Below are 24,906 nucleotides of genomic sequence, written 5' to 3'. Positions count from 1 at the left end.
GTATCGCCAGGGACCGATTGGTCGTTTACTGGAGCAGCGTAGCACCGTTATTTATGAGCCCTCATCAAGCTACTTAGGGCCACAGAGATGTAGTAAACTAACAAGAGAGAGGAACTTCCTACCTTCATTAAACTCAAAAATTCCTAGGGCATTAACGTCCCCTTCAAGATTATAATTTCCTCCTTTCTTTTTTTCCTTATTTGGTAATTGTATCCAAAAGTGGGAAGATTCAGTAAATCAGAAGAAGCTAAAACATCTCTACTCATTGTGGTTCCATAATAAATGTGTCTTTTCTTCTAGGCTTCGAATTTTAGTGAATAACCTAGAAGTTAGATCATCAAGAGATATGAAAACTATAGGGAACCAATGTCACTACAAAAGTATCTTTTCCCCTAGCTCTTCAACTTTACTCTCTTCTTCCTCAATTTTTCACCAGTTATCAGCAATTTGTTTCCTCTTACTTATTACCATAAGTTTCCTAACCACTCAAAGATTCCAGGCAACTTTATCACTGATTGCTCGAATGAAGTCGGTATGGTTCAGACGAGATTATTCCATAAATTGTTCCCATGCACTAGGAGCTAACCCCCTTTTTAGGGAGAATCCGTGAAAGGGAGGGTAAGGTCAAGGTTATGCCACGACAGCCGCACGCGGTTGAGGATTTCATTGATTCTTAATGAGCCAACGCGAGCTTGACACAGAATGTGTCGTATGAATAGTACCACCAATTGAATTGAAGACCGAGACATTCGGTCGGTGATGGACGTCGCTTATGAGATTCCTGGCATAATTCTCGGTGGCCCTAGGTCAACTGTGATTGCGCACAGCCACGTGCGATCGATTATTCGGTTACCATAAAGGGGGCTGGAAGCGTTTTGTTTCGGCCCTTATTCACCTAGTGATTTAAATACACTATCCTTCTACCTGCTACACATCGTTCCAATCCCTTTCTGATACTCTTTCGAGCGGAATCTTCTTAGAGGTTAGGTTAGGGTTCGCGTCGACTAGATTAGGATTGATCCTTTGCTTATAATAGAATTTCAGTTCTCAATAGTTGACGACTAAGAATTGTTTGAACAATTCTGGTAATTTTTTAAGGAAAATCTATCGAGGTTAGGATAGGTTCCATGATGAATAGGTTAGAGAATTAATCCAAGCCTTAATTAACCTTTGCCAAGGTTAGTGAGATTTCAGTTCAATATTTGATTTGTTATGCTAATAGCCTTTTAACGATAGTTTTCTGATACTATTTTGAGAAAAATCTTCTTGAAGGTTAGGTCAAAGTTCGCGATGAATTCTTAATGAAAGCTAAGTTTCCTACCTAATCTGGTGTCAAATAGAACTTTACTAGAATATTTATTGAGATTTGTAATTTGTAATTTGTAGTGGATTCCAGTGAGATGATAATATTAGAAGAAATATGCCAGGGGAGTATCAGACACGCAGAGAGTGGCCTAATAACTTTATCTAGCAGCCAGTCGATACCAGGGCGTGTTAATTTATTAATGGCTAGGATCCATCCATCGGTTCCCAGATGATCGAATGATTTTAATTTGGCACGCGATACGATGGCCTCGTTCTACATTTCCTGCCGATCGTATCTTTCGTTCGTCTACATTTGTTCCATCCGAAAATAAAGATTGTCCACGGATCCATCGATTACCGACGCCCTTCGACGCTTCCTCGTTCGCTTTCCACCTTTCGAACTACGTCGAGATGAATTTTTAATAACGCGGCTGCAGCCCTGATTAAATCAAGGCTCATTAATTAACGCTGAATCACGATTTCCGCGTGTGTAATGGCGTTGTTCACCGGGCAAACGAGAAGTCTCCACTTCCAACTGACTCCCTAGTCACCTAGGGAATTTTATCCGTTGGTTCTTTTATTCTTGTTTAAGGATTAGTTAACACGGATAAATTTGATATTTAATAGAATAATATCGAATAATAGTTTTCATAAAAAAATTAGTTAATTAATTTCTTTCGTGGCGAGGAATATTTTTCATGTAATCTCAGGTATACTAGCTGGCAAACTTTATTCTCAGAATCTACAGATTAAAAATTTTGTACTAGACAAGAATTCCGAGAAAATTCACAAAACTTCAGCCGTCAGAAAAATTCTCTTTCTAATAATTTCGCTTTGCTTTTGTTTTATTCGCTTTACTAACCACATTCTAACATTTTTGTCGTCATTCTAACTTGGAAAATTCCCAAGGATAGGCAGAATCGCTAGTTAAAGAGAACTCTAAACAGTAGAATGAAAGGGAAAAACTTCTCTTCAATCAAGTGTACTCGCGTGGAGGATATCAATAGCAAATAAGGTTCGCCGAGGCAATATAAACAACAGTTGTTAGTGATAAAATGGGAACAGCAAATAGGGATTTTAGGAGGGCAACCTTGAACGTGACTGATTCAGGGAAGTGATAGTAAAAAGTCTAGTGATTCCGGCCAGTCATCTATCAGCTGTCGTAGACGTCGAAACCTTCGTGTTACGATCCTCAAATTGGTTTCGTAACCTGTCTAAGCCTAATGAGTTTCAGCGTTCAATTTCGTGGTTTTATTACTATGCTGTTTGCTCGACTTATCCAGTTATCTATTTATTGGGTTCTCTCGTTTTAGTATAGGGACTGTTCTTGAAAATTTCCATTTCAAAGAGATTGAAACTTATAGGAAATATAATTAGAAATCAAACAATCAGGCTATTAGGAAAGTTTCAAAATTCAGAAATTGGAGGGTTCATACATTTGAGGAATCGAAAGTTTCGAAATAGAAACGAATATACCTATATCTAATAAAACATATTGCCTGTTAATGGATTACACGTACGTGGCTTAAGATTAGATCAACAGATCGATTAAACGTGGCTCTTGGCTTAGATCAATAATAATAAAGTTTGCACAGGAAAATAACTTTTCATCGAAAGTCTCTTTAATCTCGCAATTAACTATGAATGGACAAGAAGTATGTTCGTTAAAAGTATAGTTGATTGAAGAGAGTATAATTCTTGAAAACATGTAGCTTCATAAACGAAGAAGGATAGAACTGACGGTGTCATGTTAAAAGTTTTCAAGCAGCGAAGGTGTATGGTTGCTCATGGTGTCAGGATACCCAGAACGTATGGTGAAGATTATAGAGACGTTTAATGTGTAGTAGGAGTATGCAGCCTGTGCGTTCCTCTCTTTCCCCCCACCCGGTACGTATCGATCGATCTGTCCTGCTTTTCCAAGGGGTAAGGAATGGGTGGCGACTCCTGGCATCCTTAGCTTCAGCAAAAATTTGCGACTACGAGGCTGCTCTGCTAACAAAGTGCATTAGCCGTACGGCAACACCCTATGGAAGCCTTTTAGCAACGACGTGTTACGTAACGGTGATTGCTTTTGATAGCCTTGTGTGTCGTGCCGAGAGCACATAAAGATTCCGAAATTCCCACCCACCCTTTAGCCTTCGTGGTTCATTAATTAATTCTTGCGGTCAGGCTCCCGGCTTCTCGAAGAAACTGATTTAGCCGTAGCACGACCCTAGCCGCAAGGTGTTGTTTAAATGCCGAAGAAAAAAACAGCAGGACGATTGGAGACTTTTTATAGGAAATTAAATATTAAATTCAGAAATTTGAGAATTCTGCAGTTTGAATGTTCAAAGATTTAATTTGAAGATTTGGAAATTTCAGGATCTTGGCACCCAAACGTCAAAAGTTTCGGAATGTTAGAGTTTCCAAAAACTCCAAAGACCGATAGATTGGAAATTTGGAAGATTAGAACTCCTGTATCAAAAAATTTCCAAATTTGGGCCTTCCGAAATTTGACAACGTTGAAACTTGGAAATTCCAAACTTACCGATTTGCCAAATGACCACGTCCTAAGATCCCTCTAATCAATCAAGGATAATTCTGTTACATCCCACTATCCTTGTTCAAAATTAGCCCCCAACTGATCTTCCTCGAATCATTAGCCTTTTTACTAATCGATGATTGAATTTCAGGAAGAGGGCATGACGCACCGAACTCATGCAGTGGCGAAAACACGTGCGCATCAAGTACGGTGGTCGAGTCGGTGTCGGTCAAGGGCAGCGGGAGCGGGAGCAGGTGCAGCTGCAGGTGCGCGTGGTGCAGCTGCAGCGGGAAGGGGGCGCACGACTCAGCTACGTCTGTCATCAGCCTCAACTCTCGTCGACGGCTCGCCGCAGCTGCAGCGCAGCAGCCATGCTCTGCTGCGGCCGCAGAAAAGTGAGTACCAAGCATCGTTCAACCCTTCAGGATTGCATGCTCGTTACAACTGCAACACCCTTGGTACTTCAGCCAAGGAAACCCGCTTTGCATGGAACTGTAGGGACTCATCCTCGGCTGATGGGGCTAAGATCAAGTTCGAAGTTAATAGCTTCGAAGTGAAGCCGTTTCAGTCGATTACCACTCGAACGTCCTAATTGCCTACGCTCGCGTATTATTTTAGTAACATACAATGAGATCTGTGAAATGAGAAGATCCAAAATTAAGGAAACCTAAAGTTGGGGAAATTGTAAACTGGGCAATCAAAATATAGGAAGATCCAAAAGTGGACAGTCGAAAGTAGTAAAGTCCTAATTAATTGGGTACATTTAAAGCAGGAAAGTTGCAGGAGGAAAGGTACACATTGAAAGTTTCCAAATTGGGAAAAATCCTAAATAGAAAGCCCCAAAATTGAAAACTCCAAATTTGGCAAGATCTATTATCTAGAATACAAGGATGGTCTATATAAATAACAGTAAGAATCTAGGACTCGTGATAGTATCACAATAGGAGAGCAAGCAAGAGAATGGTAGATTGGTGTACTTCCGCGTGTCTTCGATTACTGGATTCAATTTACACTGGCTGCGTCCATCGAACCACCTGGACACGATTGCATCTGTGAAATCAGATTAATCGGGTTAATGTCACGTGCTCCCACGAGCATGGTCCAGTTACACAATCCTACCACCACGTGGCCTCATCGTCAATGTTTATTTAGATCCATACGATGATTAGACCATCCCGTTTCCTTGGAAACGGTTCTTGTTTCATTTTAGATGTAATTTTAGCGTGTTTGCCAGGTAATGAGAAAGTTGAACGATGTTTCCCCAAGTCTGAACCGTGGAGAGCCATTCTAGGAATATTTTGTTATAAAATAGCGCCACTGTTAAGGATTTTACTATGAGGAAATGTAGATATTTATATCCTAGTTTAAGTTCAGCCATAAACATTTTTTCTTGAAATTTCTTTCAAAATTTTTTAAATTTTCTCTTAGGAAGCGTCACGTATGAAATTTCAGGTAGGAGATAAAAATATAACAAGAAAACTACAGATCGGCAAGATCTAAAATAGAAAAGCCCAAGCCGGGGCACATCCAAGATAAGAGAAATCCAAAAATGAAAGATTTAGGACAAAAAGCCGAAATCGGAAAAACCTGAAACGGGAAAATTCCTAAATGAGAAACCTATTTCTGTCAGGAAAAAAATACCAAAATATTTTCAGTTTCTTGTGTAGAAATTATTCCTAGGCACAACGATGTCAGAGGCTTGTACATTTTTGGCTTCAATATACTTATTGATATTCGAAGTGAAATATCAAATTTTCGGTGAATGCGTTACATGGAAATCGAAAACACAGTTCCGATATACGGTTGGCGAATATCGGCCCGTTATAAATCAATATCGAGATACGGAGCGGAACAGCTCGGCTTTTATCATATATATTTGTCACACTCCCGCCCACAAATATCCGGCAGCTTGCCATTATTTTCTATTCCAACCGATGATGCAGGACCAACCAAATAAACGTGTGCAACTCCGCGATTGATTTCTCGTCCAAATCATCGCACCAACTGTCGATGATTATTATTTACCTCGCGTTTCTGCCGATGCCTCTGAAAATCAGAATATAGAGACGCGATGTGTCTCATAAGATTCCATACTAAATTCGTACTTAGTGATTACTGTACTTAGTGATTAAATACCATATGAAAATATAGCGTATTGGAACATTTTAGAAGCTTTATACAGCTGTATACCATTGGCCAAGAATTTGGAATCAATTTTTCAACTATAGTTATATTAATTCTTACACTAATTCTAAATTAGAAGATATTCCATCTCCATTGTACTATCGTCTGTTCAAATTTTTAGCTTATACAACACACTAATTCCAGTTCCACGTGGATAAATGAATAGAATAGATAAATGGATTAGAAAATAAGTTTAATCAATCTTTTTCATAGAGAATCGTACGAACTTTCTGTACATATTGGATACGATCTTTTGTTCTGCGAGCTTTATGGAAAAGCCCGGGTATTCAATTCATTTAGCGCTATTAATAGAGCACTCTATCAAAATTTGATTGACATCGTTTCAAGGATTTGTGAAAATATAGGTCAAAAGCTTAGACTCGGTTATAGGTTTACCTTTAAAAGCTATCATGGTTAACATTGGCCCGGTGAATTTAAACTTGGTAAAGGCAAAGTTCCATATAGAACGCACCAACCTAGCAAAACTACAATAGTCTAAAGAACAATATAATTCCAGGATAATTCACCATGAAAATATGTCCCTGTCCTTCGACTTTGCTTCGCTTCTTGACGTGCCTATGACGAGCGTGGAGATGGTCTTTTGAAAACGAGTCATGTGCACAAGTTCACTGGGAAGCGAAGACAATGGGGTGGACAGGGTGGAAAAGAAAAGACGACGCCCGTCCTGGCACAGAATACGTAGCACAGCTATGCCGCGTCATTTTTATATTGTTCCACTCGAAAACAACCCCACAGTTTGCCCACGGCCTGGAAACGTTTCATCTAGCCTGCAGATTTCATCATCTATTATTTCACGTTTATTATCTACCGCGTTTACGCTTTATTAAACCCACCGCGTTGCTGATTAAGTTTTATCAAGTATGATTATCCTCGTTTTAGATTAGGGTAGGGCCAACTGTGTTCCTCGCTGGTTTCCACGACGAATACTCCTCTCCTGAGGAATTTCGGCCAATTTATCGTAAACGTTGTGGAAGCTTTATTTGCATCGGAGTTTATTTTACTTTTTAGAGTTTAAAGTTTGTAGAGTTTAAGGCCATCATCTTCGTTATTGCTTTATTACTGGTTAATCTTCGTATAGGGTGACTTATGTATTAAAAAAGAGGGGTAGGAAATGCTAAAAATCTATAATAATAATATATTTGATGAAGGGTTTCTGGAACCCTGATAGGAAATCCTTTGTTAGACAATTTGGTTAATTCATTGGTCGATGGTAGCAAGATCAATTTCTAATAGGTTTTAATTAATCTTTTATCTTCTTCTATTTAGTAAAAATAGAAATTTAAAAATCAGGAATAAAATTCATTGTAAGATTGCTGGTACTATATATCAAACAATTTTAGATAAGCACCGTAGGGTTATATACGTATATTGTTTGACCTGATCTTGGTAAATATGCCAAGGGTTAAGCGTGAACCATGGCATCCAGCGAATATCGAGCATGTTTCCGGGGCCACGTTCCATGGTGAGCTCGGAAACTTTTCACCATGCTAGCGTGAAACGGCGTGCTCATAGTGGCTGTGTGGAGGCCCTTCCCAGAGGGAGAGAGTGTTAAAAGTGCTACACTGGCACAAAGGGGGATACTCCCTTCAGCAGGTATCAAAAGCATCGCGACAGTGTGAAGGGGGATCCCCCGTCCGTTGCCAACCTAAAGCTCAAAGCGTTCAATTTCAACGCTTCCGCCGGAATTTTCCCGTGCTTCCTCTATTGTTGGCGAATATTCTGATCAACTTATTAATCCGTAATATTAAGTCAGCACTTTTTTTCTCTCTTCTTGTCCTCGCCATTTGTACAACCTGGTCCAAAAGTTTGCACATGTGTATATTCATTAAAGTCAGGAAATTACAACGAAGCGATTATTTTCAGTTAATTTCACACGATATATTACAGTTATTAAGAGGAAAAAGTTAAACAAATTTTTGCATTACAAAAATTTACAATCGGATAATTTTGGATTATAAAAATTTGGAATAAACAAATTTCTAATTATGAAAATTCAAAATTGAAAACATCGCTTTTTAATTAACCAATTCCCGATATAAAATACTATATAAACAATTTAGCGATAAAATGCTTTTTAAGGTTCGTTTGATAAATCAGATAGAGAAAGATTGATGGTTGTACGTGGACTTCTGTGACTGAGTGTGAATGCGATAAAATAGTTGTGGGAGGATGCTAGAGGAAAAATAAGACACTAATGGCGGTGCGAATGTAGCGAGAATAGCCAAATGTCGTGGCAACGACGAATAAAACTGTCACGGGACGAAGTGGCTCGCGAACAAGTTTATTTAAATTCCACTAATGACGTCATTAAAATAATAAACGATGTCATTTAGGCGCTTCTGCTCTTCCACGATCAGAAACTCCGTAGGAAAACTTTCTCTCCCTGTATAGACGCCATTTTCAGTCGAAAACTTTCGTCAAAATTCGATTCTACTTTTTCGATGAAAAAAAAGTAATAAAAACCAGAAATTAAAAAGTTTCGAATTATCAAATTTCATGATATAAAATATTAAGCACAAAATTATTTTGTTGGCACGGTAATTTTTACGAATTTGGACAGAAAGTTTTTTGGCATAAATTTTATTAAATCAATTTTACTTGTAAAATATGGCAGATTTTTCAATCGTTGAAATTTGAAAGGAGAATGAAGCAATACAGTTAAGTATTGGTTAGAATTTTATTATAACTTTCTAGGGATCCCTAGGATTATTCTAGGGACAAATTTGGTTTTGATGACAAGAAGTAGATAACTGACATTGTAAAAGCCAGTTCCGGCTTGATGTATTTCCATAAGCCGGCGTGTAGATTTCCGGAAGCCGGCTTTACGTTCCTTCCGCGTATCACGCGTGTCGACAGCTCGAATATTTTGCATGCTTCCGCGAAAACTCGACGTTGTAGTCGTTGCAGTTGGAGTACATTACGTGCGATCGAGCACGCGATACGGATATTTCGTAAGGATGGCCGTGGCATAACCGGTGTCTCGAAAGAAATCACGATCTTAACGTTTATAATGTTTATTATCATTCTTATATACTTCTAAATTTTTATAATACGAAACTTTATCATTTTTAAAACTTTTCTAATTTGAAATTTTGTTGTAATCTGTAAAAAAAAATGCTGTAATCTGCAGCTTTTTTATTGTAAATATTTATAATTCAAAACTTTTTTGGTCAATTAAAATCTGCAAAGATTCTACTCTCCATTCGCAAATAAAAAATTCAGAGAAAATGTCCTACTTATATAAAAGAAACGTTCTATTTATAAAAGAAACTAGTCACTACATTTATTAAAAATTTAACAACGTCGATGACGCGTAAAATTTGATTTTACACTTAGAAATAAGAATATAGAGCACGACGTATATTTTCGTCTATAACAGAAACCTTCATTGACAAATCGTATATTTAGATTGCATTCCCATTGGAAAATCGGTTGTACAACCGATGTGCTGCAAATTTAGATGTGATCCGTCTGCTTCTTGAGTAAATGATTCAGCCACGACCCAAATTTCATTTTGGAACACGTTGTAATACAAGAATCCGTATTGCAGAAAAAAGATTTCAAGTAATATAATTATACGATATATCGTGCATCTGGTTTAAATTAAATAATCATTTGTACGCCAAAAGCAATATCAAAAATGTAGCAAAAATTTTTTCATTGAAACGATTCAAGGGAAAGCTGTTTGGCATACGCACAGTTTTTCTCAATCCAATTTTTTCAAGAACAGTTTGTCCTACGAAAAAATTTTATTCTACATTTTCTTTTCAGTTTTTTACGAACTTTAATTTGGCTTTCAATTGAAACGTCTATCTCTTTTTATATCAGAGATATTTAAAGATATATGAAGAAATTTGGTGGTGGAAATTTGAAAGACATCATTGAATACGTGTCAAAAACAATTACCACTTTTCGCCTATCCAGAACGCTGGCTTATTATGGCTCGTTCATCTACTATCGACATCAATAGCGCCGCTATCGATCAGGGACACGCGATGAGTAACAAATTTCTGCGTAGCTCGTGTTTAATGAACACGTCGTCCTTTCAGCGCATAATGGTTTTTTAATAGTTGCTTGCGTTAATTGGTCGATATTCGGGGATAATTGGCCCACTGAATATTTTAGAAGCTTTTGACCTGTTCCTTTTGATGAATACGGTACAATTGATTTCTATATTTTTCTTTAGGTCTTAAAAAGATAGTGACACATATATACAGGGTGAAAGATATAACTAAAACCATTTCAATTATTTTATATATAATGAAAATAAAATAATAACATTTTTAGCGAAACATAGCTGGGATAAAATTTGAATGATTTTGGGGGAGGGCACATAATTTGATATGATTAATTTTATGTTAATGGACGCTTAGAAAGTGCATGAAATTTAAATTTGTTTTTAGAAAGATTTTAAAGATGTTAAAAGAAACTTCAAAAAATGGTATTTTCCCTTTTTTCGTCGGAAGAAACGGTGAAGCGAAGAACGTGGAACTGTTAAAAATATCGTACGTAGAATTGTGGTTTAGCCTTCACGACAATGTACTTCGCACGAATCTTCTCGTGAAACACCCGGGGCGTTCGATTCGAGCTACCTTACTTCCAGGAAGATTTAAATATTAGATTGCCATTCCGGGAAAGAAGTACCACTGCTTTACATTGCAATCCGGCGATTTGCTTCGCTACAATGAAGCTTTTTCTCGTCGAGAATTCTTATTTCGTTCTAGTCCCACTTCCATGGAATTTACTTGACCTGAAATACCATAGAATATTGGATAAATATTTTATTTCATAACGCTAAAAAATCCTTCGTGTGTAGATAAAATATAAGAATAGAGGAAATTCAAAGAAAGAAGAAAATTTCTATTAAATAGAGAAATTAATCCGAAGTTATGTTTGACATAAATTTATTTCTTATTTATCGATTTCACTAACATATGCTTTCCAAAATTTCTAATTTCGAAAGGAAGCGAAAAGTATACAATGTCTAATATGAACCTTGTCAGACGCCATTTTGTCTATCAATACTATTTGAGGTTATGTCACATACTGTATTTTCCAAACATTAATATTAATAGATATCGTGAAATCCTCAAAGGATAGAAAAATGCTAAAATTTAAGGAGAACGTGTCGAATTAATTTCCATGCCTGATACGTAATTTAAAAAGTTTCCAAAAAGAAAATTGTAACTCTGAACGCGTATATTTCCGAGTAAAGTTCATCACCAGGGACAAGAAGACCTGGTGGTTAGGCAGTCGCATTCCGAGACAATGGAGAGAGTCTTTTTCAAAGGGAATGGTAAAAGAATAGGGAGAAAAGGGGGAGAGGTTGTGAAGAGAAAGAAGGTTGGACGAGCGAGTAATATGCAGAAGGTCTCGACCATCCTTTGATTTTAATAGATCGGCCAATGAACGAGGACCCCTCCGTTATAACAGGTTAATGAATAGCCGTCCATCTTAACGCGGCTCTAATGCGAAATCAATATCTAATTATCTTTCGCTGGTCTCCGTGGCCCTTTCTGCCCTTTCCGTTCTCTCGCCGTTGTTCCCAACAATTGATGTCCCTTACCGAGCTAAAAATTATCCAGAATCATTACTGCTAACCAAACAGGTGCGACTAACTTGAACTAAATGACTTCAAGAGATGAACAAAGCGGCAAACAAATATTCATTGAAATTAATGGAGGGTGCTAATAAAATTATTGCAACAAGATATTCAATATTCAGACATTAACTCAAAGTGGAGAATTTCATTTAGGGAAGCAAATCACAAGCCTCTGGAACTCAATTAATAGATAAATCCATATTTGCATCTCCCTGTCTCTTCCTAGCTCTCCCTGGCTCTCCCTGGCTCTCCCTGGCTCTCCCTGGCTCTCCCTGGTCATTTCGCATTAATTTGGTACTTAGAATGAGGAATTTAACTTAAGGAAGCAAATCACAAGTCATAGAAACTTAGTTAATAGGTGGATTTTTGTTTTACATTTTGCTTAAAGGGTTCGATATAAAGAAGTAAATCAGAATTCGCCAAAGCTTGATCAACTTCATCCGTAGTTAGATCTTTCTCACTCTCCTTGTTCCTCCGTGGCTCTTCTCTTTTTCCAGCCTCTTTACTTCACTCCTCTCATTCGGTTTGAACGACAGCATAGCCGCGACGCGACAATTGGTCCTCAATTATGAAACCTCCCTCGTCAGGGTAACGGGTGACCCGGAAAAGAAGGGTGGCGGAAGGCCGCTAAAGGACGCCTCGCACACGATCAACCACCCGGTTACTATCCTCTCGAATATGTGTGGGGTTGTGTGTACCCGATCGAATGCTTCGTGTGCATGTACTTTTCGTGTCGATGCTAAACCGATGAAGGGTCGTCGCTATCGATAGGGGACTATCCGTTTTCTAACCGGTAGCTCGAAACTATCTGCCCTTTAGCCATTATTACACACGATTCTATATGCAAAATCAATCATGTTATCGTTAAACTGTCTTCATTTTTATCGTATCCTACTAGCGAATATTAAATAGCCATTGTGTATCGGGAGAAATATTATTCGATATCAAAGATAAATGTCGAAGCGATATTACTTTTGGATGGGTACTTTTGATACCAAATTTCAGAGATCCAAAATCAAATCAAATTCTCAAGTTCACAGATGCAAACATAAATTGAAATTCTTCAAGTTGTAAGCTGATACAATCTCAATGAAAGACCTAAATGTAAAATAAAACGCTTCGAATGGCAATATCTTCTTCAAATCTAAACTTCTTACAATACAAACATCCAGACATCTCAGAACTGAGAAGTCTAAAGCATCCAGCGCATCTCAAGATATCAAATAACATTTTTTCAAACTTCCAATATCTCAGAACCTAATCACTCAAATGCTTCAAAGTTGAAATACCTAAACCTGCAAACGCTCAATACGCAAACGCCAATAATTCAAAAGCCACTTGCAGTGGCAGAAATTCTCAAAAGAAATTCGCCAAACCTCGAAAATTCCACGTTACTCAAATAAAACCGATCTGATTCGTTTGAAGATAAAGCGTGGAACGCGGAAGAGACGATCAGGGTGCGAAGACAAAGGGGGTTACGTGGACCGATAAAAGGCGTTTCGAGTGCCCCCCGCCTCCCCCCGGGTGATTAACCGTGGCCTTCCGAATCAGCTCTGAAAACGAGTGATTTTTAATGAGGTCGAACGTCCGTGTCGACGTCGACAAACAAGAAACTCTCATTCAACCGGCTGGTATTGTCTCCACGATTGCTACCACCGATCTATCCCCTTTTCACCCTCCCCGCCTATCTCTATTCTCCTTGCGACGCCCTCTTTAAGTTCTTGTGCCCTCAGGCTGGCTGCATCCTTCCCCAAGAGTCTTTTCCGTGAATCTTTTCATGCGTTTTCGCGGTGAGCCACGGCCACGAGGGCTCGCTGGGGGTGGCACGAAAGAAAGGGTAGGAGAATGAGGGACTGAAAAAAAGAGAGAGAAGGGATCGTAACGATCCGACTGCTCCAGTTCCGGTATGTGGAACGTGCGAGAGGGATAATTGCGGCTCGCCTGAAAATCAAAGGGACTTCCGTTTCGTCCGACATTTCCACCCTCCGACGTTTTCGCCCCATTTTTTACCCCTCCGTTCCCATTGCCCGTTCCTCGACACTAGCGCGCCTTTATTGTCAGTGTTTTTTACTTGGGTTTTAGACCATAGTAATTTTCTAGGCGAAATTAGTTTTTGGTATTTGCAGTTTGAGTTTCTATTGGATTTGAGAGACGTGGTTTTATCGCGATTGACGATCGAAATTTGCTGCGTATGAGACATGAAATCTGCAGTTGAATCTTCCTGCTTTTATTTGTAATTCTTCCGGATTATTTTCTGTTCTTGGGTAATTTAGTTTCTTGTAAAACCATCAGATTATTTTGAATTCTTTGCCTGGATATTAGAATCGACGCATACGTTACCTCGTTTTAGTCATTTGATACATATTTGGGTCTCCCTGGGTCACCCTGATTATGTAGCCTTAATTTTGCACTTAGAGTGGATAATTCCAGTTAAGAAAGCGAAACACATGTTACTAAAATAAAATCAGTAACTTAATCCACATTTAGATCTCCCCGTCTCTCCCTGGCTCTCCCCGTCTCTCCCCGTCTCTCCTCGTCTCTCCCTGGCTCTCCCTGTCTCTCCCTGGTTTTCCCCGGCTCTTCCCGATTATGTCGCTTTAATTTTGTACTTACGGTCAATACATTCAACTCGAGAAAGCAGACATAGACCACTAAGACTTAATGAATGGGTTAACACATAATCGGATCTCCCTGTCTCTCCTTGGCTCTCCCCGACTCTCCACGGCTCTTCCCGATTATTTCGTGTTAATATTGCACTTAGAGATATAACACTCCTGTAGCAACCCATTTCAGCCCATATACTCGCCAGTGCATCTCATATGTTGTAATGTCTGCATCCCGAAGAATGCATTTAAAAATACCAAGCCAGATATTGAAATCGTATATTGTCGAATAGAAAATGCTTGAAACGTTTCGCATACCTGCCCATAAAAGGAATTGCGATTGCACGAGACGGATTTGGCACAGGCGACTGTGAGGATTATTGTTTTTGAATAAAAATTTTTCCACAAAATCGAACGGAAAGGAAAGGACGCACTCCACGCGGCGGACGGAAAAATATCGGTGACAGCGATCGCTGAAACAATCCATGCGAGAAAGATGAGTCCCGGCTGTCCCTCTCAATTCCATGTTAACTCTCGCCTATAAATCCTGTTGGTTGTCTATGAAAAGAGACTCGGAACCGTGTGATTAATTTCTATGGTCCTCTTTCTGAAACACTCCATTGCTTGGCACACTCGGTCAAACACACCTATATCCACTATAATCTTTGAATTAGGGTAAAGGCTTTGAATTAGGGTAGTAATTAGGTTAAATATGAATTAGGGTTTTATTCGATGAGATATTCAAGAAAATAAATCAATTAATGAGGAAACATTAGATTTAAAATTAGAAATATAGTAACTTGTGGAATTCATAGTCACTTTGCTTGTTTAAAAAATAAAAGTAGAATCTGTAAAATAACATTTATGAATGGTAGAACCTTTAGTTGACAAAAGAGAGATTTCATATAAACTAAGTGAAAGATTATTGTGATGAAAAATTGTCTATGCTAATGTTTACTAAATAAAGCTGCAATTTACAATTAGTACAATTTTCGTTCATTTCTCTCTATATATATATAAAAAAAAGGAGGAACTAGTTGTCTAAAAATAGAAGGATTTCAAAGCTATCTGATATATTGATTATCCCTCCATCGGAGAGTACAAAGTGAAAACGAAGAAACGAGCATGAAGTAGGGAAAATAATCCTGACTGGGGCACGAATGGACACAGAGCCACATGGATTTCTCTGCTTATTGTAAATGAGCCGCGTATATTCGGCTTTGAAGAGAACTCCGTTTCATTTCAGGCTCGTTGGTCTCGTCTCTCTCGGCTTCTCCATACATGTGTTGGCTGTTGATTCCGCTGGAATGCTGTGTGTCCGATATCTTTGATATGCATCGCGAAAAAAATGCTATGGGTCAATCGTGCGATGTGCATGTTAAATGAAGAAATAAGTGAAAAAGGTATCTGCGAAATCCGGAGGATTTTTTGCTTTGATACAACAGACACAGAGTTTAACAGACGTGGACTCTATCGTGGATTCTTTTCCTCTTTTCCTTTCATTCTTACTAAATGTTACATTTTCTTGCTTATTATTGAGCCACTCTGTAATTCCTTGATCCCCAGTTGATACTGTATGACGATTAGCTACATTTGTTTATGTTCATCATCAATCATTTTTTATCCAGAAAGGTTTAGCAACTTTGAGTTCTTCTTCTTAAAATATGTTTCCAATGTCTGATCTTCATATTGGTAATTTGTGAAATATAATCTCTTGATATATAAGGGTACTTTACAGAATTTTCTATCAGTAATTATGCATTAATTAATTAACATGTGTTACATATTTCTTTCTTTGTAAAATGTTGTCTGTTCAAACCCGATTATGGAAGAAATAGAAAATTCTCAGAAGTAGAATACACTTGTCAAGATCTTCTAATCTAATGTATAGACTAATTTAGTTTGATTCTGCGGTTCTGTAAAATTGATGATAAAGTGCAATCTATGCCATAATCAAATAAAATATAAAAAATTAATATAGTAATCAATGACAAATTCTGGTTTAAATCTAATTTAGCAATAAAAAAATATTTTGTGACGCTCTCTTGTCTAATCACTGTACGTAATTATCCAATCTTAGCTTAGTTTAAGCTTGTGGTCCTGTAAAATTGACGATAAAGTGTAATGTAAACTTAGCTACAATTAGTATGGATATATGTGTACAATTAATGACAGAATCTGATTTACATGTAATTTTAAAAGTAACAGAAAATTCTTTCATACATTATTTATTGTAAGTAACTTGGTTTATATTTATAACTGCGTAGAAGCAAACTCAAAGAGTTAATTGGCGAGTGTTCTCAAGAATATGGTGAAAATCAAGACAATTAGAGTGATTGCCCGGGAATAAACCACGTCAACGTGCATACGACTAAATTTATTCCGGTTGATTCGGGAAGATAATGTAATTACGGGAGACGTCGGCGAACGTTCAAATTATCTCCAATGTGCAGCGTCGAATTGAACATATGCGCTGTGGTTGCGAACGATAATGTCCAATAATTTAGGCCACGGTCTATGACAGATTTTGCAACCACAGTGTCACCGAAAAATTATCTTAAAATTACTCTGATTAACAAATTACACTCTGTATCTCTTTAGAAATAACAACTTCTCGCTTTAAAGAAATTCCTGGGTTTTACAAAGTTAGGTTTAAACCTGATTTCGCAAAATCACACATTCTTATAACAGTCAACAAATGTTGACAAAATACTAAATTTTATGCGGCTTCCAAGATTAGGAACAAATGAAATTTTACAAAACCATGAATCCCAATCAAACGTATTAATTGTGATAATCTGGAAAACCACGAGGAAGCAGCAATTATTCTAAAAATGTTCCATTACCTTGAAAAACCTAATCGCAAATAAATTTCAACAGATTTTAGTTTCTGTTCTTCGTTCTGCAATTTTATAGCCAAAAATTGGCTCCCCTCGATTTTTAGTTTGATCTATCAGAGAGAAAGGAATAATGCACGATCCGTAGCGAAGACAATAAGATCAACGGGATGAACGTTAGCCGTTTTTGATCTTGAACTTTTCAAAGGGTTTGCCACACGTTTGACATTTAGCGGAGGCACTCGGTTATCTACTTTAGAAACCGACGATCGATCCTCGACATCATTCTATAACCTTTGACCGAGATGCTTCGACGGATTGAATTACTCACGTTCGTCCAATTACACCCAATTTCATGAACTTGCTACGTATCTCCATTATTCCTCCTATCTGATCAATCAGGATGTTTGACCTAAAGGCTGGTACAGTCAGGCGATTCCTTACAATATTTCACATAGACGTCTCTGTGATTATTACTATTTTTTATTCTCACTGTCTATCAGTACGTTTATTAACGTTAATTACCGTTTTATGTTGTTTATGTTGGCAGAATTGCTGTGAAAATGTGCAGAATCGAGAGCACGTTGCGTATAAATGTTTGTAACAAATTTGGAAAACGAGGAAATTTAAAGAGGATTATCGAAGAATTTCTTATTTCTTACTTTCTAGTCGTTCACGATGCTGAAATTTTCGTTAAAATGCTCTCACTGAATGGATATTTCGGCTGAAACGTTACAATAAATTTAGTTGAAACAAAGGAAGATTCGAGGGATCATTGGAGGATTGTTAATTTTTTCAGCTTTCAGTTCTCGCATTGACGAAATTCAGCCATATTTTGGCTAAAACTGTGCAACACATTTAGAAGACACGGGAAGTTATAGTTAAAGATTGCACGATGAAATTTTAAATATTGGAAAATATTTTATTTTCCACGGTATTGGACTGTACGTGGAAATACCATATCACGATTCGTGTGAAATCACTGTAATAAATCTGAGAGGCAATCTTACCGAAGGTGAAATTTTATTGGTGAATTCCATTGGAAAATGTGCTTATTAAAAAATTCCATCGTGTATAATCTGGCTGCAAAGCGGAAGAATATTGGAAGGCATTCCAAAGTTTAATGAGACTTCCATCTAAACTCTTACCTTTCGTGAATCATTAATTTATATATACAGGGTGGTTGGTAACTGGTGGTACAAGCGGAAAGGGGGTGATTCTAGGCGAAAAAAGAAGTCGAAAATATAGAATAAAAATTTTTCGTTTGAGGCTTTGTTTTCGAGAAAATCGGCTTTGAATTTTCGCTCGGTACGCGTGCGGTACGTTATAACAGATCTCACTGTAGATCGTTGTCTCGATGAGAAAATTAAAAAAAAAATAACAAGCGGAAAGGGGTGATTCTACGCGAAAAAAGAAGTCGAAAATATAGAATAACAATTCTTTTTATTTTTTTTTAATTTTTTCATCGAGACAACGATCTACAGTAAGATCCGTTATAACGAGACGTGATAAAGTGCACGCGTGCCGAGCCAAAATTCAAAGTCGATTTTCTCGAAAACAAAGCCTCAAACGAAAAATGTTTATTCTATATTTTCGACTTCTTTTTTCGCGTAGAATCACCCCCTTTCCGCTTGTACCGCCAGTTACTAACCACCCTGTATATCCATTACAAGAAATAAATAATGGTACTTGTGACAGTGAAGAGAATGGTAAATTTATCAAACACAACTGCCAGCTGCTATAAAACACTATACATTTGAAACATTAAGTAAGCTCGAGCTTTTGAATAAATTAATTATGAAGTTTTAAACGCGTTTGAATTAATAATTACAATGGCTTTCAAAGTACCTTGTTCTTCTTACGTTTACAACAGAAATAAAAGTTTCATAATAATTGAAAATCATCCGTTTGACTGGAAAATACACTTAGCATCTATATTTACCATACACCTTCTTATCTGGTTATTTATGGCAGACAAATAGGTGCAAGTGGAAGCACGATCGTCAAACGGATCTTAAGGAAAGCGACAAATCCCAGATAAGACAGTTACACGTAGAGGATTAAATTGAAAAACCATTTGAAATGGCGTCGAAGAGACACGGGGAACCGATAGAGCACCTAATTGCCGCAGAAAATTCCATGCTTAATCCTCGGTCTACCCCCAGAACGACGCTAGTTTTCTCCTACGTACACACAAGAACACACATACACCTGCCTAGCCAGTCCTTTCACGCAAGTTATTGGAAAAGTTGGAGCACGGGGGTTCCTATTGGAGGGCGGACACTGTGCGCATTTTTATGCGGGACGGTGCAACAACCTTTGTGAACGAAAAGCCCTGGAAATATCATTATGCCGCTGTGAATTCGCTGAAATGTTTGCACGTCTCTCCCACCTCGTCATCCTCGCCATTATATTTTACAAACTTTTATATTGGATGAGCAGCTTGTTCGTTTGTTAGTTTCTTTATTGAAGATACGGTTATTAATGTTACTCTATTCTGACGATCGGATTATTCCAGCGAAATTTCTGAAAGATCGAAGGAGGGAAGATACTTTTATAATCTGACGGGACAGAGCCAAAGGGAAATTATGATAACTGGGAAGTAGAAGATATATCAGTAACATCGATAAGGACATCGTCAGTTAAGGGCCATTTGGAATACACTTGAGACCTGGATTCTCCAATTATTCGACGAAATCGGATGAAAAAGAAAAAAGATATGGCGCGAAGCGTCGAGAGAGTGCACTCTCGCCGGACAATTAATTTTCAAAGTGTCTGTCTGGCCGACGGAAGTTGGACAATTTGCGAGGCGGTGATTTTCGGAAACAGCCGCGGAACAAACGAACGAGTGCACTCGTAGTTGCCGAAAGCGACACTCGCGCGTAGAGTACGCGTAACAACGGGCAAACGGGACCTGCACAACTTTTGGTCCCGCGTCCACGTAAATCAATTCTCGCCTAATCCCTACGGATAACTGTAAACAACTTCGTAGACAGGTTTGTTAAATCTCTACTACGTGACGATGCTATACGTGGCCCCTGTTTAACAGTAGAAAAATCCTTCTGCATAAGAACAGCGGAGAAAGAGTAAATCTGTCCGCTTAAACGACTACGAGTTGTCCCTTTAAAATAAAAAAAATAATAAAAATGACCGACGCTAGAAAAGTACAGGAAAATCGTACAAGAGGACAACTATGATGCGATGTAATCTGAGATTAACACTTTACCGACCGCTAGCTTAGCCTCTCCAATGCCATTTTTTTCGTTCATCGCGAACGCTAAGTTTTTCAAATTGGTATAAACCTGTGAGAGCTTACAAAGCCACGCGACTGACGCATCTGAGCAAGGTACCTTGGTACTAAATAACAAATTACTGCTCAAATAATGAAAAAAAAATTGTCGGCGACAGAAAGCCGATTAATAGACTATCGGTCGGTAAAGCGTCAAGAAACGATGGTGGATACGAAACACGTGTTAAGTTGCGTGTGGCTCTTCTTCTTGCAGTGATACCAACAATGGAATCACGAATAGGATATAAATAATGGGTATGTGTGGCTACATGAAACCTGGAAACTGGGAAGATTTTCTCGAGCGTAGCAAATCGAGGAGAGACGGAGATATTCCTGTATTTTTCTTCGATAGGATTATAGGCGTAGCTTGTGCACGGACGAGCAGGATTACCCAATAAGCGGCTCTTTCTTTTCCCATGGCCGATTCCGGGGCCGATATCTTCCGAGTGACCGACTCCGCTACGGAGTCGAAAGTTCTCTTCAGGCTTGTCCAAAGCCCACTTCAGAATGTTCCTTTTATCGGAATCGCATTCTAGGAGACTTCTTTTGAGTGTTAGAGACATCTTTGGTATATGGATTGGACAACGCTAATTCTCCTTTCGAGGAAGAGCCTTTTTTGGGAATTGTTGGAAATAGAACGAAGGTGATTATCGTATTTAGAAATATTATTCCGATACGCGTTGAGTCTTGGAAAATTTCATAACAAATTTTTCACTCGCTTTCCCTTCATTTGTTACTCCAATTATTATGTTCAGCTTGGTCTCTGTTTTCGATTCCTATTCAAAATAATGCCTAATGCCTAAAATAAAGCCTAATATTGCCTAATGAGACAATGACAAGAACTGAGAAATCTCAAATGACTTGGTGTTCTCTTCCTATCTGTGCATTCCATGTTTTAGGTTGATGGTAAAACAGTACCAAACAGGTTTAAGTGCATAGCCCTTTGTTTTCGAGAAATTAATAAATTCTTTCCATATCTGACTTCGTAAATTCTTTTAAATTGATATTATGTCTTTTTTAATATTAAATTTTTACAATTAGTTTCGCTAAATTTATTCTTATTTATTACAGTACTCCTGCATATTCTTACAATTTTGCAGGTGGAAATTGTAACGAAAACATATGAAACAATAAATTGCTATTCTTGCCATATCCTTGTAGATGGAAGATATTTACATCGGTCGATGTCCTGTCACTCGAGCCTTCAACTTCAAATCCCGCAACACCACTATGGCTATTATGATTTATGAAACTAATAATTAATAGTTTCCACCTAAGGAATCTTCAGCGAGAAGTTCATCTACCGCTCAGTTTCAAAACCGCTCGTTTATGCAAGTAATAATTAGTTAGCTGGTTTCAAAGAATTTCTCGAAAGTTGCCAGTCGACTTGCAGGACGAACGCATCCTCGAAGTGGTAGACAAATTCTGAAAAGTTTGGTCAGCGATTCGCTGCTGAAGTCGAAGGTTACAATTCGCGAGGACGATGTCAGGCTGGCGTTATTAATTTATGGAAATGCCCCTCTTTCGCCAGTTCGAGAAGGTTACCAGCAATTTACGTTGTTAATTGCGAAAGTTTGACTGCTCCGTGGCTCGTGCCCTGGTTATTAATGTCGCCTACTCTCTACGCACTCTGGTAACGCATACCTCGTATAATACTTTTTTTTCTTCGAGGTCAGACCCACTGCAGCTCAGAAATCGTGCAAATGATTCGTTTGCTGCAGAAATGTTGTGAAATGACTTTTCATTGTATGCGAGTGTAGAAAAGTTTGTTAGCCAAACTTCTTTCTGTTTGGAAAAGAAGCATGACGCACTTGGTGCGTCATTAGGGAGACCGTATTCGTTTGGAGTTTCATGTCTAGAACGATAATCGATGAATACGCGATATTTTTCTCGATCATTTATGCTATTTTTAATGTTTCCTGACATTTTGCACGGAAATAAGTCACTTTTCATAATAAAAAGGCCATGTCAAATATGTCGCAGCGCCAGATTTAAAAGTGTTGAACGATCAATTTGGGGCAAATCGTTATGAACTTTCAAAATTTAGTAGAAACGATCCAAAATAGAATAATTAAGATATTGCATTTTTCTCTTAGCAAAAATTGATGTCTAGTCACATGTTTTGCTGCTGAAATAATGCAATTCCCAGACAATGAATTCCTGTGATTTTCGTATTGTAGAAGCATTTGATCTATATCGAAGGAATATCAATTGGAACAGGCATGTTCAAGGGATTAATTCTAGTGTTGCATCCCTGACATCGTGTGAGAGTGGTTGGAATCGATATTAAATTCCCAAAAGCATTTTATGAATTCAATAAAAGTGACCTAGTTGAAGAGGAACTGTACGATGCTTGGTGAAAGTGGAACAAGATAAATAGAATAGTATGTGTGTGTGTGTGTGTGTATATATTGTAATGGTGGAAGAGGAGTTGCCGAAAATTTTATTGCATTCGTCCTTCGCTGAAAGATTCCACTTAAACCGGTAACCGTATATGGAAGTTTTATAAAACTTCATTGAAACATAACCTCTTCAAAGAAAGCAATCTCCAAGTTTATTAAAATCTGAGGACCATTAAGTAATACAAACCTCAAATGCTTCTTTTATTTCATAAATTTGATTGGTTGTAAAGAATTATGGTGACTCTCCTACCCATTTCCCACATCCGAGCTCGCATTACCTTTAAATTTGGGACTCCCATTTTTAAGAATCATGTAGACCCTAACCTATACACAATGGTTCAGCACACCCGCTTCTAGAAACGCAAATATATGCGACGTCTATTTGCTTTGAAGAAACGTACTACCAAAGGAAAAATCTTTCAGATAAATTTAGGACACGAAAGATTAACGAAGAAACTGAGTAATTTACGACCGGGGTTATTAATATTATCGTTAGAACCTCCATTTTCAAAAACTAGCATCTAAAATTAAAATTCTAAATGAAGCTAAAAAAACTAGGATCTAGTAAGAGTCTGTAACCGCTCTAAGCACAAATTATCCGGCAGTAAATAGTACCAAGTTATTCAGTAGCTTGAAAAAGGTGGAGGAATCGCGATGAATCCGTTAAAGGGAAAAAATTGGACACGCAGCTTTGTTGCAATCAACGGCTCGCTTAGAGGCCGTATTAACTTGGTAAAAAGCTAGTACATTGGCGCAATATATGTCACGTATTGTACGTACTTGGCTGCGTACATACAGGCTACAGGCGCCCCCCTGTACTTAGCTGCGTACGTACTTCTCACCGTACTCCCGTATGTACATAGACCGGGTAGACATATAGTGAGTGCACACTGGCGTGCATCGACCTCCAGAGGGGGATAGCGCGCGCACACAGAGACCCACTGTAGAAATGTGGTCAAACACCCGGACAGAGAGGGTTCGAGACCGAGTGAAAAAGAAGAGTGTGGCTCCACCCACACACCTTCGTTCAGGCGCGTGCGCGTTTATGTGCGCGCGTGTGTGTAGAAGCAGAGAGAGAGTGCACAGTAGATGAATTCAGTTCAGTTCGAGCTACTTCAGGATCGTGAGACGCAGGCGCGTTGACCGAGCATCGTATTGCAGGATCCATCCCTCTCCTCGTACAGACTGGCCTTTGTTTCTGAATTTTTCCTGTAGCTCTGTCTGTCTCTTCTTCTTCTTACCCTCCTTCTCCGTCTTTCGATTGTCTAGTTTCTTCTTTAACTTCTTTTCCCATATATAAGGTGTTACGAAAATATGTAGCTGACTAAATTTCGATGTAGGGTCAAACACTTTTGTAGGTATTTCGGGCACATTTGTAATAGCGGAAGAAGGTTTCGTAGATAGTTATAGGTTAGGAAGATTCTGTTCTGGGAGGTATAGAAATAGGTTTCGTTACGTTGGATATTCGTGAAATTGGATCGCTTTTTCTTATCCCCTGTTGTTGGACTGTCTAATTTCTTCTGTAGTCTCTTTTCGGCTATATAGGATGTTGAAACGATACGTAGGTGATCAAATACTGTATCCCTATATATTTCTAAGATTCTTTTGTTCACTACTAGGAAAGAGCAAAATGTGAACCTAATGTTAATCTACTCCAAACTAAAATTTAGCCACCTATGTGTCTTTCTTTAGACGGCATCCAGCGTACATTCTTCTGATTGTTCTGCACATCACATTGAGTGCATGTAAGCCTTTCCCTACATGTAGGATCGTTTCTTGTTTCTTCTTTGAACCCCGACTTTGTTTCTTCTTATTTCTTCATTGTTTTATCTGGATTCCATTTTTCCGTTTCCAATTCTTTGCCCCTGCCGTGTTTGCCTATCCTCTTTTATCTCTTTTGTCTTCCTTCAAAGTACACATCAATAATTTTTGTACCGTCCGTCCTTTCTCTATATACTTCGCGTCCCTTTTTGAGTATACTTCAGTTGTTCTTGCCCAGTCTGGTCTAACATTCGGTATTCTTCTTTCCCAAGAATGCTCTCGCCTCCCACTTCTCCTTATATGCCATTCTTTAACCCATTAAGAATACAGATCGCGTTAATACAAAATGTTATCCTTATTTTTTCGTTAGACAAATTATTT

At 38.2% G+C, this 24,906-nt stretch overlaps 1 protein-coding gene across 1 annotated transcript in view; it reads left to right on the top strand.

Annotated features, from left to right (window-relative positions):
• Positions 1-24,906, top strand: part of LOC117217009 (rho GTPase-activating protein 100F) — a 52,007-nt gene that overhangs the window by 6,000 nt on the left and 21,101 nt on the right. Inside the window, exon 3 of the mRNA XM_033464269.1 lies at positions 3,978-4,221. Coding sequence (XP_033320160.1) covers positions 4,003-4,221 — 219 coding nt within the window. The 5' untranslated portion in view covers positions 3,978-4,002. The remainder of the gene's footprint in view (positions 1-3,977; positions 4,222-24,906) is intronic.

This window comes from Bombus bifarius, unplaced genomic scaffold (genome assembly GCF_011952205.1).
Source record: "Bombus bifarius isolate JDL3187 unplaced genomic scaffold, Bbif_JDL3187 scf7180000007974, whole genome shotgun sequence".
Classification (NCBI taxonomy): domain Eukaryota; kingdom Metazoa; phylum Arthropoda; class Insecta; order Hymenoptera; family Apidae; genus Bombus; species Bombus bifarius.
The sequence above is the reverse complement of the archived record's forward strand: the minus strand, read 5'-3'. Positions and strand labels throughout refer to the sequence as shown.